The sequence below is a fragment of the Podarcis gaigeae genome (genome assembly GCF_964106915.1).
Source record: "Podarcis gaigeae genome assembly, chromosome: 15".
Lineage (NCBI taxonomy): Eukaryota > Metazoa > Chordata > Lepidosauria > Squamata > Lacertidae > Podarcis > Podarcis gaigeae.
The window spans coordinates 28,140,892-28,161,326 of NC_139692.1; the positions used below are offsets into that span (position 1 = coordinate 28,140,892).

Consider the following 20,435-nt stretch of genomic DNA (forward strand, 5'->3'; position numbering starts at 1 on the left):
TAATGCTGAAGAGCCCACCAGTCTGAGTTAGTATAAGGCCATTTCCTATTTCCTTAAGCTGGATGGCTCAAGTCTTGCCAGTAGAATGTCCTTTGCCTTATTAGCATGATAAGTCCTGTCTCATTTGTTCTGGAGCAGGGGGTCAGCAACCTTTTTCAGCCGTGGGCCATGTGGTGGGCCGGACTATATTTTGAATTTTTTTTTTTTAAAAAAGAACGAATTCCTATGCCCCACAAATAATCCAGAGATGCATTTTAAATAAAGCACACATTCTACTTGTGTAAAAACGCATTGATTCCCGGACTGTCCTCGGGCCGGATTGAGAAGGCGATTGGGCCACATTCAGCCCACGGACCTTAGGTTACCTACCCCTGCTCTGGAGTCTCATGAGAAGCACCTTTCACAATTGCCAGCTGAAGCTGCCTCTGTGGCACCTTCTCCAAGCTGGTGAATGGCTGTGTTAAGACTGCTCCTTTTAGTGCGGTATTTGTTTTGCTGATCTTTTATATCTCATAGTTTATTCAGATCGATGCCCTAGGTTGTGAAATGTGGTTTAAAGGTGAAAATGAACAAAATGGGGCAACACATTGTATCAACTCCTAGCTTGAGCTTTCCCCTGTGCCAGTGCAGGCAGGTAGTGGTCATTATTTCTATGGCATCCGAGGGGGGAAGAGTTTTTCTACAGTTAAAAGCAAGATTGGCAGAGTGGGGACTCTTTACTTGGTGACCCCTGACAAGCAACACAATGGTTTGCCAGTGGAGCATGTCATGCAAACAGAGTCTGTCTCTGCATGGCCATATTGTGAGAGGCTTTCTCCAGTTTCCTAAGTCAGTCACGTGTACCAATATCCTTCTTTTTAAAAAAAATTAAAGTGAGCTCAGATTGTGGGAGATTTCTGAAATTCTCTGCAGAGTCAGTAAGCATAAGATGTGCTTCTAGAGTGCTAAACAGATGAACTTGGCCTGTGAAAGGTTTAGTTTTCAATGAAAATAGGCCACTACTGTGATTGTGCTCCTCTATTTTCTGTGCAGTTTTGTTTTGTTTTTTTTACAGAATTTCCGCTGCAGGTGGAAACTTAACCTCATACTCCTTGTAGATAATTTGCTTTGCTTTTCCTCTGGTTTCCCTTTTCCTATGGCAGTGGAGAATGAGGCGCAGTTGGCACTCTTGCTGAACTGTAAATATGTGAGACAATAGGTTGATGGGAGTGGGAGCAGAGCTAGGCTTGGTGAAGAAGAAAAAGGAGACTATATGTACACTGTTTGGTTAAGCTGCTGCGTGGACTAGAAATGCTTCATTTGTCTGGCTTAAATGTGAAGTGTTAGCTCTATTAGCAGTGTTCTTGAAGGATAGACATGCATACCGCAGCTTGGGTTACTTCCTTAAAAACTACTGATCCTTCAATATAGGAGATAATTTTAGTTGCACAGCAGAGTTGGAATTCACGTGTGCCCTTTCTAAAATTAACTTCATTCACATTGTATTCTGGCTTCCATAAGATGATATACTGGAGACATATTTCTTTCCAGGTTCATTGTCCTCACTGAGTAGATGTGCAAGCCCTTGTTCTTGGCTCTGATACCAACTCAAAGTCACAGCAGACTTTGGAACAGTTTAGAGTTGGCAGCAAGTTAGATGAAACTGTAGTAGCAAATATTGTTTGGGTTTTTGGCATGGATGCCTTTACTGTACATTAAAACAGGTGAGAAACGCTAGTGCAGTGTTTCTCAAGCTTGGATCCCCGGCTCTTGTACTACAACTCCCATGACCCTTACCTAGCAGGACCAGTTGTCAGGGATGATGGGAGTTGTAATCCAACAACAGCTGGAGATCCAAGTTAGAGAAACACTACACTGGAATCTATAAGTTTCTTTTTATTGCGTTTATATCCCATCTTTCCTTCAAAAAGGACTTCTCTTTGCAGGTTTTTTCTTCTTCAGAAGAACATTATAAATAAGAAATCAGTGTTGCATGTTGCACTGTGAACTTCTGTGTCATGATTCAAGACCAGGAGGCTGAGAGCCACAAGCAACTGCTTCAGAGCCAATGTGGTGTAGTGGTTAGTCTGCTGGGCTAGGACCAGAGAGACCAGGGTTTGAATCCCCACTTGACCATGAAGCTTGGTGACCTTGGACCAGTCACTGCTTCTCAGCCTAGCCTACTTCACAGTGCTTGCCTTTTGGCTAATTGGTGGTGACGTGCTTCCTTCTCTGGGCTCTGTTGTTGCACTTCTCCATTTCAAGGAAGCCAAGGGTGAATTCCATTCTATCACCACACTAGCTCATCCAAGCAGGCTGCGTCATTCTGGTGCTGTGGAATAATATAGGAACACTTGCCTAATACTGTTGGTTTCAGAATTGCTTCTGCTTATGGCAGGAAATACCCATTGATCCTCACACCCTTGCTCCTTAGTCACACCCCTCGCTGCTGTGCGTTCTGCCACACGTCTACATGTGGCATAGCTTCTCTGGCCCTTCTCATGCCACTTCTGATACAGGGTGGTGATGGAGATAGTATTTGTTAGCAGGGGCCTCCTGATTCCACTTTCGTTGCCCCACCTGAAGTGAAGTGCTGTGAGATGAATCTGCACAGGAACTGTAACTTTTTCAGAAGCTACAGAAGCTTGTGGGGGATCACAGGGGGCTCAGGTCTGCTTTTGGGGCATGAGGTGTGTTGTGCTACCTTGAGCACTGTATGCTTTAATGAGAACAGAACTAGCAATGAGGGCATCACCCCAGACAGAGGCCTTTCCCATCTTGACTCTCACAGAGCTTTGCTGCCTAGAGATGGGCATGGGAGGGAGGAGAGGTTGTAGTGAGGGCACCGTTTCTTGGCTGGTGATCACAGTGAGAGGAGGATCTCATTCTGTCACTGGAGGGTAGCATGCAGAGGCGTACCTAGGCTCCTTTGCACCCTTGGCAAGGAGCTGCATTGGTGCCCCTCATGCTCTTGGCAAGGAGCTCTGCCAAGGCTCCTAGAAGAGCCAGAGTGGAGAGGTGCAATTTTTGTGTGCCCCTCTGAGCCTGGGCCCTTGGTGGGGGCCAACCTTGCCATCCCATAGGTACACCCCTGGTAGCATGCCTAAAGAGCTCTGTGGTCCACATTGCTGTTTGGGGGTATAGCTGGAATCCCAGTGTGGGTCGGAGTCTTACCTCAAACGAAAGCAGGATTTTTAATTATTTTACTTTTTATTTCTTTAGAAGATTTTTATATCCTACTCTTCAGCCAAAAAGTCTCTAAGAACATCTTACACACCATCAAAACAAGACAATACCTACTCACAGGCTTACACTTAAAAAACCCCCAAAACAAAACAAAAACCCACAACACACAAGGGAAAACAAAAACCCACTTTTGTCATTCTTCCCTTTTCCTTTCCCTTTCCCTTGATTCATCTAAAACCCAGCTTAGAAGATTAGTGGGACACATAGGATATAGGCCCCATGCAACATTGGGACTCCCAAATGCATGAGGTTGAGCAGCACACTTGAATGGGTCTCAACTCAGAATCTCCCTGCATGTGCAAAGTTGGCATAATACTATTTGCGTAGTCTTGTAGTGTCCAGTGGACATAATGTTCCATGTAGGACTTGGCATGCTGTTAGCACTATACAAGTGTTAAAAAATAGCATTAGTAATAATAATAGCCTTGTCCATCTTGGATACTGGACAGTAAAATGGTTCACAAGTCAGGCTAAGTCATAATGGCTCCAACAAGACTTTTTCAAGCCTAGATATTGGGGGTAGTACAAGCTTGCTGGAGTGTGCAAGCTGGCAAAGGAAAGTTAACTCTTTCCTCCCCAGCTGCACACTCCAGGAAGGTCCCTGTCCCCCCGCCAACCTAGGCTTGGGAATAAAAGCAAAAATATCATTTTCAAATTAATTACTGAGTGGGGAGCGGGGAAGAGTCATTGTGTATGTATGCAGTGTGTGTGTGGTCCTGGCAACAGTTTTTCCAGTTTGTACATATACCTGCATGCCCCAAAAAGTTACTGACCCCTGGCTTAATTGCGAATGTGACCCAATCAAGAACAAACTGTGGTTTATTTCTGGCTTAAAACAACGTGTGTTTGTACAACGTTACGGGCCATAATATAGCTTGGTTGTACTGCCCATGCAGCACTTGTGAGATGGGGATGGGAGCAGAAGAATGTTCATTGTTTAAGATGGACTGTGGCTTAGTGTGGCATGTGAACATGGCCAATGGCTGTAGCCTTTATTGGAGAAGAGAGTACTGGTTGTTCCTTTCTGATTAACTTTCTTATAGTATTGAGTGTTCAAAGAAAAAGTTGAAGTAGCTTAGGGTGCAGACCCATTCATACTGGGCTTACTCACAGGTAAGTCCTATTTGTGAGACTTACTTCTGAGGAGACATATTGGATTTTGATGTCAACCTGAAGTTTCCAATTATCTTCAAATGCATGTTTTAAAAGCCTTTATCATGTCTTCTCCCTGTTTGAATTAATTTAATATCCTGAGCTCCTAGATGAAAATGAAAATGCTTGCAGTTGAGAGGCCTTCTAAATATAGAGATGTTTTACTATTCCTATGGATCCAGTTGCATCTTTTTTTGAGACATGAAACTTTAGTAGCGTCAACAAGGCATCCTGTGGTACCTTATAAGCTAACAAATTTAATGTAGCATAAGTTTTTAAGGTTGATGGTCTACTTCATCAGATGCAAGTAAATGTCTCTAACTAGAAAGTAAAGCTTGGGACTTGTGTGTGAGATGATTTTGCAGTTGACTTGTGCTCTTTCCTTCTTCACAGTGGGTGAGTTTGTCAGTGATGTCCTCTTGGTTCCAGAAAAGTGCCGGTTCTTCCACAGGGAGCGGATGGATGTGTGTAAAAGTCACCAGTACTGGCACACTATATCAAAAGAGGTAACTTGGCTGCAAGAGAAGGAATGCCCTGGTCTTCTCCCATAAGATGCCATAAAGTGGTATTTGAGAGAAAGCTTGAAATACAGAATTAGAAATGCCTTTCTTCTTTGAAGGAGTAATAGAGAGGAGGTCAGCTTGCAACGAATTTGAAGAATATCTTCAAGTTACAAAGTTTTTGACTAATACTGAGCCACCAAAATGAAGCAATTGAGATCCTGGGTGTAAATCATTGTTCAGCCTGATTTACTAAGCAAAACAACAACCTGTTTTCCACAGAGTCATGATTTCACTAAGTTAGCAGTTTGAGAACTCCAGTTTGTGCCAGTTTCATGCAGGCTTTGTTTGTCATAACTGTGGAGTTCTGTTGACATTTGACTCCCTTTCTACAAGGACATAGGAGCCTAATTGGGGCTTCAGGATTCTTATTTTGGAACACTGGAGATTTTGGTCCAAGTTTTTGGAAGGCAGATCTATTTTCAGATTTTTATTTGAGCATCATCTTAACATGCTTCTAAAGTGTGATTCCTAGAATGATAAGGAATATTCACCCTTTCACTTCCTTGGTTTAAAGTGCAGAAGTAGTATGTGCTCTTCATAAAATTACTTTGAATTGCACAACTTTGGTTTCAAGCTAAATTGTGCATTGCATTGATATGTAACTTTGCGCCAAGGCTGTTGAAGTTATAAAGCCCCAACCCCTGCTGGAAGGTCTAACTGAGTCAGCAACAAGTTGGTATCTTACTTCTTAGATGTTATGTGCAGTTTCAGCTTCCAGGCATGGACCTTCATCATCTGCTGACATTCACTGCCCTATCCTGAGTACCACTTCTAAACAATCAGCAATTTTATGGCAGATGATTCTAGTGACCCGTTGCAACCTAGGCTAAGATGCAATGCTATACAAAATCTGTATGTCATCCTTTAACAGTGTGTGGGTGGGTGGGGGAAGTGTTATAAGAGGTCCACGCATTAAAACAGTCAAGCGATTCTGTTCTGACCCACTGCTTTTAATACTTACTCCAGGCCTGTTTGACTGAGGGGATGATCCTGCACAGCTATGGCATGCTGCTTCCTTGCGGAGTAGACCAGTTCCATGGCACAGAGTATGTGTGCTGCCCTCAGGCCAAAATTGTTGATGAAGCTCTTTCCAAGGAGGAGGAGGAAGAAGAGGAGGAGGAAGAGGAGGAGGACGAAGACTATGACAGTTACAAAAGGTAATTGTTACAAGCTCTTTTCGCATTTTATTGCAATGTTTTCTTCCCAATGGTTGGGCAGAGAAAAGCTTTGTGAGGATCATTGGGAGACGTTAGGGCCACCTTAAGAGCATAAACATGGGATGGAATCATGCTAGCTTCTTACGATCCATAGATCATTAGCATTGCTGCATGGGGTGTCTTGCCTGGTTCAAGAAATGGGTTTTATTTTTGTTGAGCTCAGTGTTTTGAAATTCTATGCTCCTCTCTCTTTTCATCTCCCCCTGCCTCCTCCTGGGTCTCGTAAGTGTGGGTGGGCAGGTTGAAGGTCATGGACTACTGAGGTGCTGTGAGTCTTTGGAAATAGATCCATATAATAAAACCTAAGAGCCCATCTTGGAGCCACTGCTACAATAGCTTGTGTAGATGCAATAGGGTAGTTTCCAGAACTGAAGTTGGTTGTGCATCCATTCTTTTCTTCCAATTCTTTTAAAGTTGAGGTGAGGAGACCCAAAGCCAAATCGCTGCACATTCATGCCTGCAAACAGCAGTTGGTTTGCATTCTAATTGTATGTATCTTTTTTAGTGAGTTCCCCACCGAGGCAAATACAGAAGAGTTCACAGCGGCAATAGCAACAATGGATGATGAAGAGGAGGAACAGGAAGAAGATGAGGAAGAAGTGGTGGTAGATCGGGATTACTATTATGATGGCTATAAAGATTACAATGAGGAGCCTCCGACAGAACCAAGCAATGAGAAATCGCTTGCTGAGAAGGAAATAATGAGTGATGTGAAAGGTAAACAGCCACATTGCAGCTCACTCAGCTCTTCTTTATTCCAGTAGCTGTCAAATTGATCTTGCCAATCCATATGTTGAATGTTCCACTTCTAGTCTAGTAGCCTTTTTCCTATTTGGATGTTTTAATTGCCAAATAGGTCAGTGGAGAAGAGCTTGTATGCCATTCATTAGAGACTAGTCTTTTCCTTCCCCCAAATTGTGGGACATACAGTGCCTACTTGCCAAGTGTATCACTGGCAACTCTTACCTCTGGCACTCTCTCTTGGGACTACCTTGAAATAGCTTTCTGCTATCTAATTTTTGAAAACATTGCAAATCAAAACATTGTTGTTTTTAAAATATGGGTTACTTGGGTGAAAGGTTATTCAGATTTTCTCCTTCATAGAAAAACTAGGAAGAATACTATCAAAAATGATCGAATGGTTTGTCATTTATACATTTCTATGTATGCTACAGTTTATCCATCAGTCAGCCCATCTATCCCAAAGTGGGGCAAGCTTAGTATAAGCAGTTCTGCTTTTGGCTACATGCTCTTATAGTGACATTTACAGCAGGCCAGTTAACGGTATCGGCATAAAATGTAGATAAATTCAGATTGTCAAACAGATGCCAGCAACTCCTGTAACCTTGCAGGTACAAACTCTTTGGTAAGCTTCCAGAATACCATGATTTCACTTGCTGGAAGTAAAGCTTAGTACGTGTGGAAGGGCCACCTGGGATCTGCATGCTTTCCTAGCTGGTTACGCTTTCCCCCTTCAGTATGATACCTTCAAGATTTCAAATTGCACCAAGTAAGCAGTCTTTCTCAAAGAACAACAACCTGAAAACCACAATTGAGTAGTCAGACTTTTTTTGGTGGTTGGGGGGGGGGCAGGGTTTGGGGAAAACAAACATATACGCACACACATAATTTTTCTGACTCAAACAGCTGTTAGTTAGCCAGTGTCTCCTAAAGCCTCTCTAATGTGAAGCATTAAGGTGCACCAGTTTTTGTGACTGATGTATGTCAGTTCCAAATTTTGGACTTCTCAACATGGTGCAAATATATAGCCAAAAGGAAGCCATGCAGTAGGAAATGCTCTTGAGGAATGATGAAATGCTTTAGCCTCCTTGCTTCTGCCTTCTGTAATTGTCCCTCAGATGACAAAATACACTTTATGACAAATACACTTTTGCTATGTAGAAGAGCAAATTTTCAATCTTAAATTTATAACATTATCAGAAAGTAGGCTTTAAATCCAAAAGTAACTTTCTTCCATGTGCGTAGCATTAATAGTCAAATTTTTTCTATGCTTCCATTCAAATATGTTGGAGTACAGAATGCCATCCATATTATGTGGATGTATTTCAATGCTTGAAAGAAATGGTCTCAAATTCACACTCCCCTCCTAAATTTACCGTGTGCGTTCCAGGTTTATCGCCATAAGTGAGAACTAGGGCAGAGCCTCAGCTTTTAGGAACTTCTAACCCAATAAGACATGAATCCACTCTCCTGAGGTCCCTTGATCCCCTGGTGGTGGGAGTGGTTGAAGCTACCAAGTCTGCTACCATATTGAAGGTCTTTTTATTACAATGTTCTAGGCTTTTAACCAGTGTGACATGGCCATTTAGGACACCCCCCCCAAATGAAGTTATGGGCTTATTTTCCACAGTAGATTATCATTTCATATGCTCAAAGCAGTATTTGTGGATTCTTCAGACAGTTTTCCAAGTTGCACAATTTACCTAGAAAGGTGCTGAAAGGTAGCAGACACAAAGCATTAGCTATGGTTGAGAAAGGGAAAGGCTAAGCTGAAGGAACTGAGGCAGCAAAGGAAATTCCTCGTCCACCGATATTATCCTTTCTGGGAAGCAGGAAGAATAAAACATTTTGCCACATAACCTGCCTAACCTGGTTGCTAACCACAGAACGTCTTTTGCATGAACTGAATGGAAGCTTTGGGACAGTTGTTTGCATGGTGTTTCTGTGCTGCAAAATATTTTTTTCTTCCTACTTCCCCTTTGTGGAAGTGGCACAGATGAAGTTGAGTGGGATAGCGTTGTCATCACTGGGCCTACGTTTGGCCCTAGTAAACAGATTTTTCTTTTCAGTGATGGGAAAACTGGAAGCTTGTGGATAATGGATCTGTAGCACCCCAGGCAAATGTCAGTTCTTCAGCTAAGACTAACCTAGAGCCATCGCTGCTGTTGTAATAGCTTAGCTAAGCTGTGCTTGTCACCAGCTGATGCTTTAACCATCTCCCACACAGCTGTCTGCTCCCAGGAGGCGATGACAGGTCCCTGCCGGTCTGTGATGCCTCGTTGGTACTTCGACATGTACAAGAAAAAGTGCATTCGCTTTATATATGGAGGCTGCGGAGGAAACAGGAACAATTTTGAGTCAGAGGACTATTGTATGGCTGTGTGTAAAAAGATGAGTAAGTCCTGCCTCCCACCTGCCCTCTTGCAGCAAGCTGTTGTCCTGTCTGTCTTCTCATCCTTGACCAGGTCAAGGAAAGAGCTGTGTGTAGCCTTGTTCTATGAATCCTGGTGTCTGCTGAAACGCTGTCTGTCCTGCAGTAGTCTTTATTGTCTGTGCTGCTTTAGGTTTTAGGTCCAGCTTATGTTTCTGCAGCTTGGGAAGACTGGCTTCCCCTTCACACACTGGTCTGCTTCTCTAAACGCATCTCACCTTTGCAAGGTCAATGAAGGCTCAATTGATCCCTTTCTACTTTTTGCAGTTGGAATTGAACATTTTTGTTTCTTAAAACTGCTGCCCTTGTTCACCTCAGCTGACCTCCTTTCTTACTCCTTTCCCATGGAATCCTGCATCCTTTCAAACACTTCCTCCATATGTAGCTACTGGTATGAGATACACCCTGGTACTCTCCCTCTCCCCCCACCCTTTTTTTGAATGGAAGATAACTGCTTCATTTTCTGCACCATTAGAAATATGAGCCACAGCTTGATGACTCTATTTGATAGCTTGAGGCTTTTGCCTCCTCTCACAATAAAATATCCCCCCCAAAATTAAGTTATTGTTAAATTCCAGCACTTTCCTTTTTGGCTGTTGCAGAGGCCTTTTGAAAGGCTTTTTTGTGCTTTCTAGGGCTTGGCAGTCTGTCTATACAGCAGTAATCCTGTTTACAAAATGGGTTCCATGCAAATGCTTTTGATTAGGTTGATCTGATTGAAGTGGTGGAATAAAAGATGCGGATGTCAGGAGCTTTTTGGACAAAAGTTCATCCCATCCGAGAAGGATTTGGGGGTGGAAATTGGAGCCTCCATATCAAAGCCTGATTCAGAAACACTAAACAGTATGCGACACATCCAGTCTTAGCTTCCATCTGCAGAGAGAGAGAGAATGCCTTTTTACATGTGCAATGTGTGCTGTCTTGCCACTGTTTCACTTAATGCTTACCATGTTGAACTAAAAATGTTGTGGGTTCAAGTGCTGTGTTGCGACTCCCACTCAGGGCTTTATACAAGGTATTGGATGAAATGTGCAGTTCTGTGAACAAAATCTTTCTGCCTGAAAGCAGTTCAATTTGATATGAGATTTATTGACTTCAAAATGGATTGATCCAGGTGATCAGAATTTGTGATGAACTCATTCTTGCATAGATATTGAGTGATGGCTCTCATTTACTTAAAGTATATTTTTATTTCCTTAAAACATTAGTACCCCGTCTTTTTACCAAATGTATGCAAGGCAGCTAATCAAATAATTGAACAAGAACAATATTTTGAGAATAGCTTAAAATGCTTTGGGAGGAAAAAGATAGAAGCCCAAGTAGATATAATTCTTTGTCATCATCTTGGGGTGGGGTAGGGATATCGGAATTCAAACTCTGGAATGCAAGCATTGGTTGCGACAACAGGAAAAGGTCCTGTCCCCGGTGACAGTATTGGTTCAGATAGCATGGGTACCTGGAGCAGGACCATTGATCTCTGCACAGAAGCAGGTTTATATGAGAGACAGCAGTCCTTCAGATATCCTGGTCCTAGATGGTTTGATGATTCCTAACACTAATTGCTCTTTGCTTCAAAATGGGTCAGGATGCAGACCATGTCCCAGCAATAAGCTGGAAAAGGCATAAACAATAACCTGTCACTTAAAGATAATACTGTAGCATGAACAACTGTTAGGAAAGTCCTAATGGCACAAATATGGTCTAGTCTCATTCTTTCCACTTTGGAAAGCTGTCCAATTTGCTGCAAAGGCAATGTTTTTACTGTGCCTCTTTGTGCTTCATAGCGCGTTCTCTCTCTCTCTCTCTCTCTCTCTCTCTCTCTCTCTCTGTGTGTGTGTGTGTGTGTGTGTGAGAGAGAGAGAGAGAGAGAGAGAGAGAGAGAGAGATGCCATATCACCTGATAAAGCTATCGGGGGTAAATGAAGTTTGAAGTGTGTAAATCTCTCCTTGGGGACTGAATATCTGAAAAATCTGGACATTTCTGCACTAACGATCTGTGGGTAGTTTCACTGAGCAACAAATGTATGCAGCCTTGCATAAACCTCTTGTGAGATTAAAAGGAGCATTCTAAGCAACGGTTTGGTTACTGATCCTGCATAATACTTGCCCACTGTTGGAGAATGGGGTGGTTTTAGAGATATCCCGGTATGTTATTTGTCTTCCCGTAATACCGTGTGAGGTGCTGTAGAAAATTGGCAATTGATAGAAGCGAGAAAGGAGTTCTGGAAGGGATTGTTAAAGCCTGTTTCTGAGAGGGGAACCACTGGCAGCATGTTTCCCTGCCCTGGCACCCTTAGGTACAGCAGCAGCTGACTGATCCAGGGCCATTGACACAACGGGTCCTGTCTTCTGTCATCTCCCCAGTTCCTCCTACTCCTGTGCCTACTGATGATGTGGATGTCTACTTTGAAACACCAGCCGACGACAATGAGCATGCCCGTTTCCAGAAAGCAAAAGAACAGCTAGAGGTTCGACATCACAACCGCATGGATAGGGTGAGCCTCCTCTTAAACTGTAGCATGGCTGCCCTTATTCTACAAATTCAACTCTGCAACCTCGTTGTGGCTAGCCAGCTGTCTCCAAGCCATCGACTTCAGGCTTTTGCTTTTTAGTTGGGCCAAGTATTTTTTTTTTAAGTTATCTTTTTGGATAGTAAAAGCAATAAACCCTCCAAGCCAAATTGCTCCCTTGAGAGCCTAAATTAGAATTGTCTTTCCACAACAGGAATTTTTCTCTGCAGCTTTCTGTTAAACCTTTAACAAATAGTTTTTGGTATTTTTGTTTTTAAAAAATATGTTTATATTGGAAGCAGCTGTGGAAATTGTATTGAGTGGTGTATTAAATAACCTAAATGAACTTAGTGTGTTACATGTGGATCAGTCACGCTTGTCCTCACGGACCAGATTTGTGTCTCTTTCTGACCTGTTTAGGTGAAGAAGGAATGGGAAGAAGCAGAGCGCCAGGCCAAGAATCTCCCGAAGGCCGAGAGGCAAACTCTCATGCAGGTAAACTATCAGAGTGAAGTTGGTTGTTCTCTCCTAGAGCATGAATGGATGGGTGGCTTTTACAGTTTCCCAACCGTCAGAATAAGACCACTAACTTAAACTGTTTTTGCCATCCAGCTGTTGACCTAGGGATGTCTTGTTTCTCATTCATGGGGTTATTTTTCCATTCTTGGATTCAGTGCTCCTTAGTACCCACTGCTCTTCTGGCTGGTAGGAGAAGATGAAATCAACCACTGAGCATGTTGGTGGCTTGTGAAAATAGAACTGTAGAAAACCAGCCATGTTTGCTTCAGCTGAGAGTGCTCAGATGTGGCCCATTTGAAGAACCCACAGATCTTATTTGTTCAAAACTGGTGAAAACCCATGAGGATGAGGAAACCACCTTCCTGGTAAAATAGTTTTGAGAATAATATCTGCTGTGGCTTTTCGTTGGTTGTGTTCTGGAAGTTGGTTCATACCAGCCGAGAAACATGTAGAGAACAGAATGGTTTGCAAATGAACAATTCCAAATTGATTTTCTTCTATTATCTTTTTAAAATTGTGTTTGCCTTTATTGCCTTTAAATTGGTTTGCAGTGGCATAAGCAAATTTGTTTTCTCTTCATGGCAGAAAATCACAAAATGCCATTTTTTCTAATTTAGCCTTATAAAAATGCAAAGTTTCATACAAGCTAGTAGCAAAAAACCACCAGCCTCCTATTCTTCTAAAATTAAACTGCTCAGTCACTTCATCCTGGAGGATTGTAAGGTTGAGGTTTGGAACCTTAGGAAGTAGTTAAGGCGCTGGACCCTCAGTTCAGACATTATTTATTTACAGTATTTATGGCCCACTCTTCATTCAGTGTTTTCAATCCCAGAGCAGAGAACACATTAATAAAAATGAACAGAGAGAACCAGTATACAAAAATTACAAAATCATATAAAGAGGACACATAAGCAATTAAACAATTCAATTATAAGGCAAACAAACAAAAACTTACAGCAACACAAATTAATATTTCCAATTTAACAAAATATGGACCTCAAGGTTAGCAGGGCTGCCAGGTAGTGATATTCGGATGGATTTTCTGGCCTACCCCATCTTTCTTCTCCTTATCAGCTGGTAGAGACAGGGTCTTGAAAACAGCGCCTTAGCAGAAATGCATGGGTTCCTGGAGAGGAGAAAGTGGCTGTTCTGCTTCTCCAATGTTGTGACCACCACCTCCTCTCTGAGAGGCTGTACATTCACACTAAGCCATGGTTTGGCTTCAGACTACATTTGAATTGAGCCATTGGCAGGCTTTTGGCAAGCCCTCAACCTGTTTGCTGTCACTAAATAGGCAAATGGTCACCAGTACTAAAATAGTTATTCAACTCTGTATCCTGAGAGTGACTGCAGTGTTAGATTATCCACTGACTGCAAGGTTTTTTGCATTTTCTGCTCCAAACCAGTTTTGGACTAAGTTGCAAAGACTGCTACTCCACCTGCAGAATACACCTACCATGATATAGATGCCAAATCTGTCTCCCAGGCATCTTTCAGGTGCTGTCTGACTAAATGCATCTGAAAGTAGCTAATCAGAAGAGCAGTAATTAATCTCTTTGCCACCTGTTAACTGCACCATTTTCCTTCTGCAGCGATTCCAGGCAATGGCTAAATCTCTAGAGAAGGAAGCAGCCAGTGAGAAGCAGCAGCTGGTGGAGACTCATCTCGCTCGTGTGGAAGCCATGCTGGATGACCGCCGTCGCATTGCCCTGGAAAATTACCTAGTTGCTCTGCAGACTGATTCTCCGCGGGTACGTTCCCCTTGGGATGTTTCAAGTACATGCATTAAAGGGAAGGCCAGGAGTGTCTGGAAGAAGTGCAAACATTGACAGCTAGTGGAAGAAAAGGGTGGGTGGGTGGGTGGGAAGAGAGGCAATAATTGATTGAGCAGCTGTAAGGTAGGCATTCTGGGTGTATAGCATTAGTATAATGGCTGCTGAATTTTCCTATAAATCTGAATCCTGTCCAGTTATGTCTTGCCTGGCCTAGCTCCAGCTTCTTGCCTGTGGTGCAGCAGCAGCTCATGTGTCTTGTCCTCGCTATATCACAATATTTTAAGTGTGCTTTGGCTTGCTTTTCATATAAAGCAGATGGACCTTAAGGGGCACAGTTGAAATCACTGGACTATCTTCCATTCTCTATTGGCTCATCAGTTTGGTTTAACTTCTACAGCCTCACCGTATCCTGCAAGCCCTGAAGCGTTACGTCCGGGCAGAGAACAAAGACCGCCTGCACACGATCCGCCATTACCAGCACGTTTTGGCTGTTGATCCAGAAAAGGCAGCGCAGATGAAATCGCAGGTACAGAGTAATCCCTGGGAAACATTTTGTCCCACGTTTTAAGACCCACTCCTAGCTGGGTGTTGCAGTTTATCTCTTCTGCCTCAATGTGCAGACTTTGAGCTGGTTTGGACATCACAATGAACCATAGTCCTTCTGTGCATTTTTGGTATTAACCTAGGATGTGCCTGTTAAACAAAAATAGTGCCTATTTACATTAACCAGAGTTACATAGCTGGGGTGGGTTTCTTTTGGGTGCTAGCTGGAGCATAGATGAAACATGGCCACTTCTTGAACTGACAGCACCCATCCCTGATGCATCATTTATTTTGTTGTGCCCATACTGACTCTGTGCTTGTCCTGCCGGCTTGTTGACTGTAATCACTTTCTTGGATTTCTCATGCATCTTTTGCCTTTACTACTTGCCAAAACCTTCTCCCCTTCTTAGCAGAAGTATAGCTTGAGTCTTGAGGCAAAGCATAGAAGCATTTGATCACTTACCCAAGGCTTCGTTTTTGAGGAGCAAATTTTCCTCATTCTTTTCAGTATAGGGAAAGGAAATTGTAACACCTCTCTTATGCATTATCCACCAAGCTACCTCTCTGAGCAATTTTGCGTTCCTGTTTTAAATTTTGTTTCATAGCCAGGATTGTCGTCTTTGTGACTGAGAGGGTGAGAAGGAAAAAAGGGAAAGCATTAGAAGGCCTTGCCAAGGTCAAACAAGGTCACTAGCAGAGCTGGAAGCCAGTTTTCTGTAAGATGGGTGCCTTCCTGCTAGACAGCGCTGCTTCTGAGCTCTGCCAAGTGATGTTCTTTCAAAGAAAAGAACTGCCAAAGGTGATAAGTGGTTATTTTGCGTTGAATTCAGTAACTTACATTGTCTGCTTGAGAAGCAGGACTGGAGCATGAACCCAATTTCACCCAGCAGCAGTGGAAAATGCTTTCCCATTTGCTTAGATTGCTTAGTTTGGTGAATCTGAAATCCATGCTGCAGATCTAAGTGTATTCACATTTGTACTCTCCAGTGCTGGGGAGTTTTCTGAATGTTTTCCCTTTAGTCATTTGATTGACAAATGTTTCCCTATTCTTTAGTTTTGGCCCATCCTACTCAGATACCTTTTCTGTCATGCAGACTTGTCTTCCCAGGGGATGGAGTCCTGTCTTCACACAGCCATCTCACTTGATTGAGCAGTGTCCCTGCTTGTAAACTGGAGGCTTAAGCCACGATGGGCAGGCTGTGTCGTTGACCAACTGACATACAAGGGACATGGGTGATCCCTTTCGATTCCTTACATTTTGGATTCACATCAAGCTCCTCGATCGATCCAGGAGATTGACAGACTGCCACGTGGAAAATTAAATTGCTTTCCTTCTTCTCTTTAAAAGTCAAATACACTTCAGACCATAAGAAGCAGTTCATTAGTGTTCCAGCTTGGTTATCCATATTAATGCATTCCATATCAGCTCCGTAGAATCCATTAATGTGCAGCACCCTCTGCAGGTCAAATACATGGTAGCCATAAATTCAAGAAGCCAGTGGGAAAGGTTGTGCTTGTATACAGAAACAGGAACCTGGGTTGTAGATATGAAACCACACCCGGCCATTTTGTCCAGGCAAGCCTCCCTGAACAAAGGCCAGCATTGTAAGAGAATGTTACTGCCTCTACTTTGAACAAAGTGCTGTTAAGCTACGTAACCTCTCCTGAGAAAGCTGTTGCTTAGAGTAATGTACTATGGGGGGAGCATTATTTTATGCTAGTTGTATTGGAAGCATAAGCATGACCCTTCAGATCTATATAGAGCTATACATAGATTCATGCAGATTTTTCTTCTGCTACATAATAGAAATTATTGCTGGGTCTGGAAGGAGTCTTCCTTTGCCAGGCACCCAACTGGACAAACTTCTGAGGTTCTCAGGGTTATGGCTTAAATTTCAGGGAAACTGGGTCTTTTCTCACTGTAGAGAACCTGCTATTGTTCTCCTTTTCCTCACCATTGCTTTAGCAACAACAACAAAAGTTTTATTACATCCTATATTAGGGTGAAACCCAATGCCTGGGTTGCCCAGTTAAGGTGACCTACAGATGATATCATTGCTTTGCACAGCGCATAGTTATCTTATGGGTTCCTCAGTCACAGCATGTGGTGATGAACACTAGCTTAGATTGTATCTTTCTATGTAAAGATTAAGAACAGCCCTCCTGGATCAGGACAAAGGCCTACCTAGTCCAGCAGAATACAGTAAACTAAAACATCTACTATGCAGAATACAGTAAACCAGATACTTCTGGAGAGCCCAAATGCAGAATTTGAGTACAAGAGCACTCTCCCCGCTTGTGAATCCAGAAGCTGCCTCTGACAGTGGAGGTGGAATATAGCCATCATGGCTAGTAGCCAGTGGCAGCAAATGTGAGGATTCTAAAACTCTTTATCTCTAGAGCAGACTTACTTGTTTAAGTAAAAATAGAATTGATACTCTTTGTGAACTCTGCCCTCTCTCTTGGTAGGTCATGACGCATCTCCATGTGATTGAAGAGAGAATGAACCAAAGTCTGTCCCTGCTCTACAAGGTACCTTATGTGGCAGAAGAAATCCAAAGTGAGATTGGTTAGTACCTTTGACCTCTTTTTACGATCCCTAAGCTAGTTCGCCAAAAGCACCAAAGCATTTTGGCACCTGAGATCAACAACAACAACAAAATAGCAGTACAAACCAAGTATATACTTGTGAAAAGTTCCACCCCAAGTATCTAGCAAATTATTTCCTCCATAGACGAATAAAAATAATCCTGACTCGAATCCAAGAGGTTGTGTTGAGTTTCTTGGAAACATCTTCTTAGGACAACACTTTCTAACTAACTGAGCAACCACTGCTTACAGATGAGCTCCTTCAAGAACAGCGGGCTGACATGGACCAGTTTACATCTTCCATCTCCGAATCCCCTGTGGACGTCCATGTGAGCTCCGAAGAGAGTGATGAGTCTCCCCTTTTTGATGGCAAGCCCTTCCGTCCATTCCAGGTGAAAACTTTCCCAGCCTCACTGGAAAATGAAGGTATGTAGAATTGTGAAAGTGCTGCTGTATCTGGCCTCAGCTGACGCCATAGATCAGCTAGCCAGGTTAACATACTTGTCCTCACTTTTATTCTGGATATTTTTCTTGCCAGAGCTGCTTTAAAAGTAGCTCCTGACAAAAGAGCAAGTAGGCAACTGGTTTCTAATTGTGTCAGACGTTGTCATGTTGAGGCGCCTCCAATTCTATATTCCTTTTTAAGTTTAGTATTCTGATTTTAATTTGAGCACATGACAGTACAATAATGATCTAGCTTTGCTTTCTTCCCCAGATGCTTATTTTATTTTGAAGCTTGGCTGTGAATTAATTCCCATTTTCTTTCATAGGGCCCTTAGCCCAAGCTCAGTTTCATTGCACCTGTTGCTTGCTTTCTGGTGTTCAAAAGTTGGAATAAAACAAAACAAGCTAGAACTTGCTATTAATCGCTAATCTAAATGTTGCCCAGGATCTGAGTTAGAAATCGTACACAAGCCTTTTTCTTTTCTCTCCTCTTAATCTCCTTTCTCTGCTATTTTTTTTTTGTTCTTGTGTTTTCCCGCCTGCTATAGATTCTCAGCCGGATTTGTACCATCCAGTGAAAAAAGGTTGGTTCTAAGCTGATCCCTCAAAACGCCTTCTGTCATGCCCCCTGCCTTTCCAGTGTGTTCTGATAGCTTTTGCTTTTAGTTTCATAACATCAACTTCCACCTCCCTCCCTTCTGCTGATATAAAGCTTCAGAGATTAAAGTAGCCACCCCCTGTGCAGAACGAGTCAGTTTGGCTGCCTCTGATTAGTTGACTAATGTTCCAATCATGGTAAATGGTATACATACAGTGTTGGTAACATTGTAATACTGGCTTTAGATATGAGAGTTTGGTGTTCTCTAGCATTGGTAGTAGCATAGTGCTGTGAATGCTAATCAGTTTGTTTTTAGAGCTACTTGGGTGAAATATCAGTTTTATTTTAATTGCCCTTTCCCATCTGTTCTGCATCATAAACATTATATGGAATGACAAAGCTTGAGTTGGGCAGATCTTTTGGAATTCTACAGGTTAAAATATGTCCTACTCTGTACAGAAAGACAGAACACTGCTATTCCGTATGAAATACCTTGCAAGGCGTGTTGACCCACAGTGTTTCCAATGGACAAGGCATATTTGCCAAAATGCACACAGCTGCAAATTCCACAAGCCTTCTTTCATTGGGGTTGGAGAACCATGTGCAGGATCCTTTCCTCAGTTTCTCTTCTGGTGTGTTAATTTTTACTGACTTATGTTCCAACAACTGCTTAGAAGCTGTCCTCTTCTCAATGTGGGCTGTTTTGCATTTCAGCACCTCATAGTGGTATTAAGGACTGACACTCTTTACTCTTTTCCACAGTGCATCAGGCTTTGTTTTATAATTACTGACTCTGAAGCTACTAGAAAAATCTTAGCAAGTCTCATGCTTCTTGAATCAAGTTTCAACATGAATAAGCAACCGGTGTAGCTGCTTCAGGAAAAGGGTTATGCTAATTCCGAGAGCTGCCTTAGCTAGCACCAATGTTCTGCTGCAGACCAACTTCAAGGGCAGTCCCACATAAAATGCATTGTAATAGTCTAATCTGGAGGTCACCAGAGCATGGAATCCAGTGGCCAAGTCGTTCCTGTGCAGAAAGAGCTGGAGCTGGTGTATCAGCTGGAGCTAGAAATAGACTCTCCTGTCCAACAAGGCCACCCAAGCCTCCAGCAACAAATGATGGATTGAGGAGTTCTTACAGGCTATGCACCTGCTCCTCCTTGTGGGCAGCAACCCTGTACGGAGCAAGCCATTTCCTTGCAAACATAACACCTCTGTCTTACCTGAATCCAGCCTCAATTTATTGGCCCACATCCAGCCCATCGCCACCTCCAAACCCGGAACACAATTGAAGCTCTTGTCCATTGATTGGGTCTGTCTTCATAACTGCCCTGGAGTGAGCTTCACCTCACTAGGTAAACATGGCTGACCCAAACCAAGAGGAAACAGAACATTTTGCAGTCCATTCTCAGCTGAGTTGAGGCAGCTGTGAACTGTGGTGCATTTGTTTCTGCCTTCCTTTCCTCTTTTTTTGTTTTGTTTTGTTTTTTTAGCACAGTGCCTGCCAGCTAGCGCTGCTTTTTACCCAGAGATGTATGTGAGATATAAAGAGCTTTTCCTCCAACAACTATTCCACTTAAGGCTGTTAAATGGTGCAGAACTATCTAATGGTACCTGTCTTAGCTGCCGAATTCCCTGCCCGAAGCCTTTGCTGTGCTGGCTCCTGAGAACTGGAAGTGCCAGAGAAAGGCCCATAAAGGCCTGAGGTTGACTAACCTGGAATGGTTAGGCTGAAAGTCTTTAGAAAATATCAATGATTGACTTTCACACACAAAAAGCTACCAGGCTTAGTGAGCAAGGTGGACTTCCTGGAGCGTGATTGGAATATGAAATGGCATTTCCTGAGCAACTTAGGCAGAGGCAGTAAAATCAGACACTTTGTCATGGATTGCTTTTAGTGGAACAGGTGAGCTAGGTTCTTTGACCAAATCAAGCACTTTAGTTTAAATGCAACCAATTTTCTGCAACCAATTCAGTGCTTATGCAAAAGAAAAAGAAAAAAATTCTGATATGGATATCCCCTCACATGTACTCCAGCTTTAAATAAATGGGTTTTAATATTTGCACTGTTTCCTTAAAAACTAATATTCTCAGTTTCAAGAAAATGTTCCTAAAGATGTTGGTGAGG

The 20,435-nt window shown here is 42.7% G+C and overlaps 1 protein-coding gene across 7 annotated transcripts in view; it reads left to right on the forward strand.

Annotated features, from left to right (window-relative positions):
• Positions 1–20,435, forward strand: part of APLP2 (amyloid beta precursor like protein 2) — a 52,394-nt gene that overhangs the window by 25,777 nt on the left and 6,182 nt on the right. For 2 of the 7 annotated variants that reach the window (XM_083714476.1, XM_083714478.1), the window contains exons 4-14: positions 4,771–4,883; positions 5,907–6,097; positions 6,663–6,874; positions 9,126–9,293; positions 11,694–11,824; positions 12,260–12,334; positions 13,951–14,109; positions 14,531–14,659; positions 17,146–17,245; positions 17,518–17,691; positions 18,258–18,293. In XM_083714476.1, the coding sequence (XP_083570602.1) occupies positions 4,771–4,883; positions 5,907–6,097; positions 6,663–6,874; positions 9,126–9,293; positions 11,694–11,824; positions 12,260–12,334; positions 13,951–14,109; positions 14,531–14,659; positions 17,146–17,245; positions 17,518–17,691; positions 18,258–18,293 (1,488 nt within the window). The remainder of the gene's footprint in view (positions 1–4,770; positions 4,884–5,906; positions 6,098–6,662; positions 6,875–9,125; positions 9,294–11,693; positions 11,825–12,259; positions 12,335–13,950; positions 14,110–14,530; positions 14,660–17,145; positions 17,246–17,517; positions 17,692–18,257; positions 18,294–20,435) is intronic. The other 5 variants (XM_083714477.1, XM_083714479.1, XM_083714481.1 and 2 more) reach the window with 3 other exon arrangements.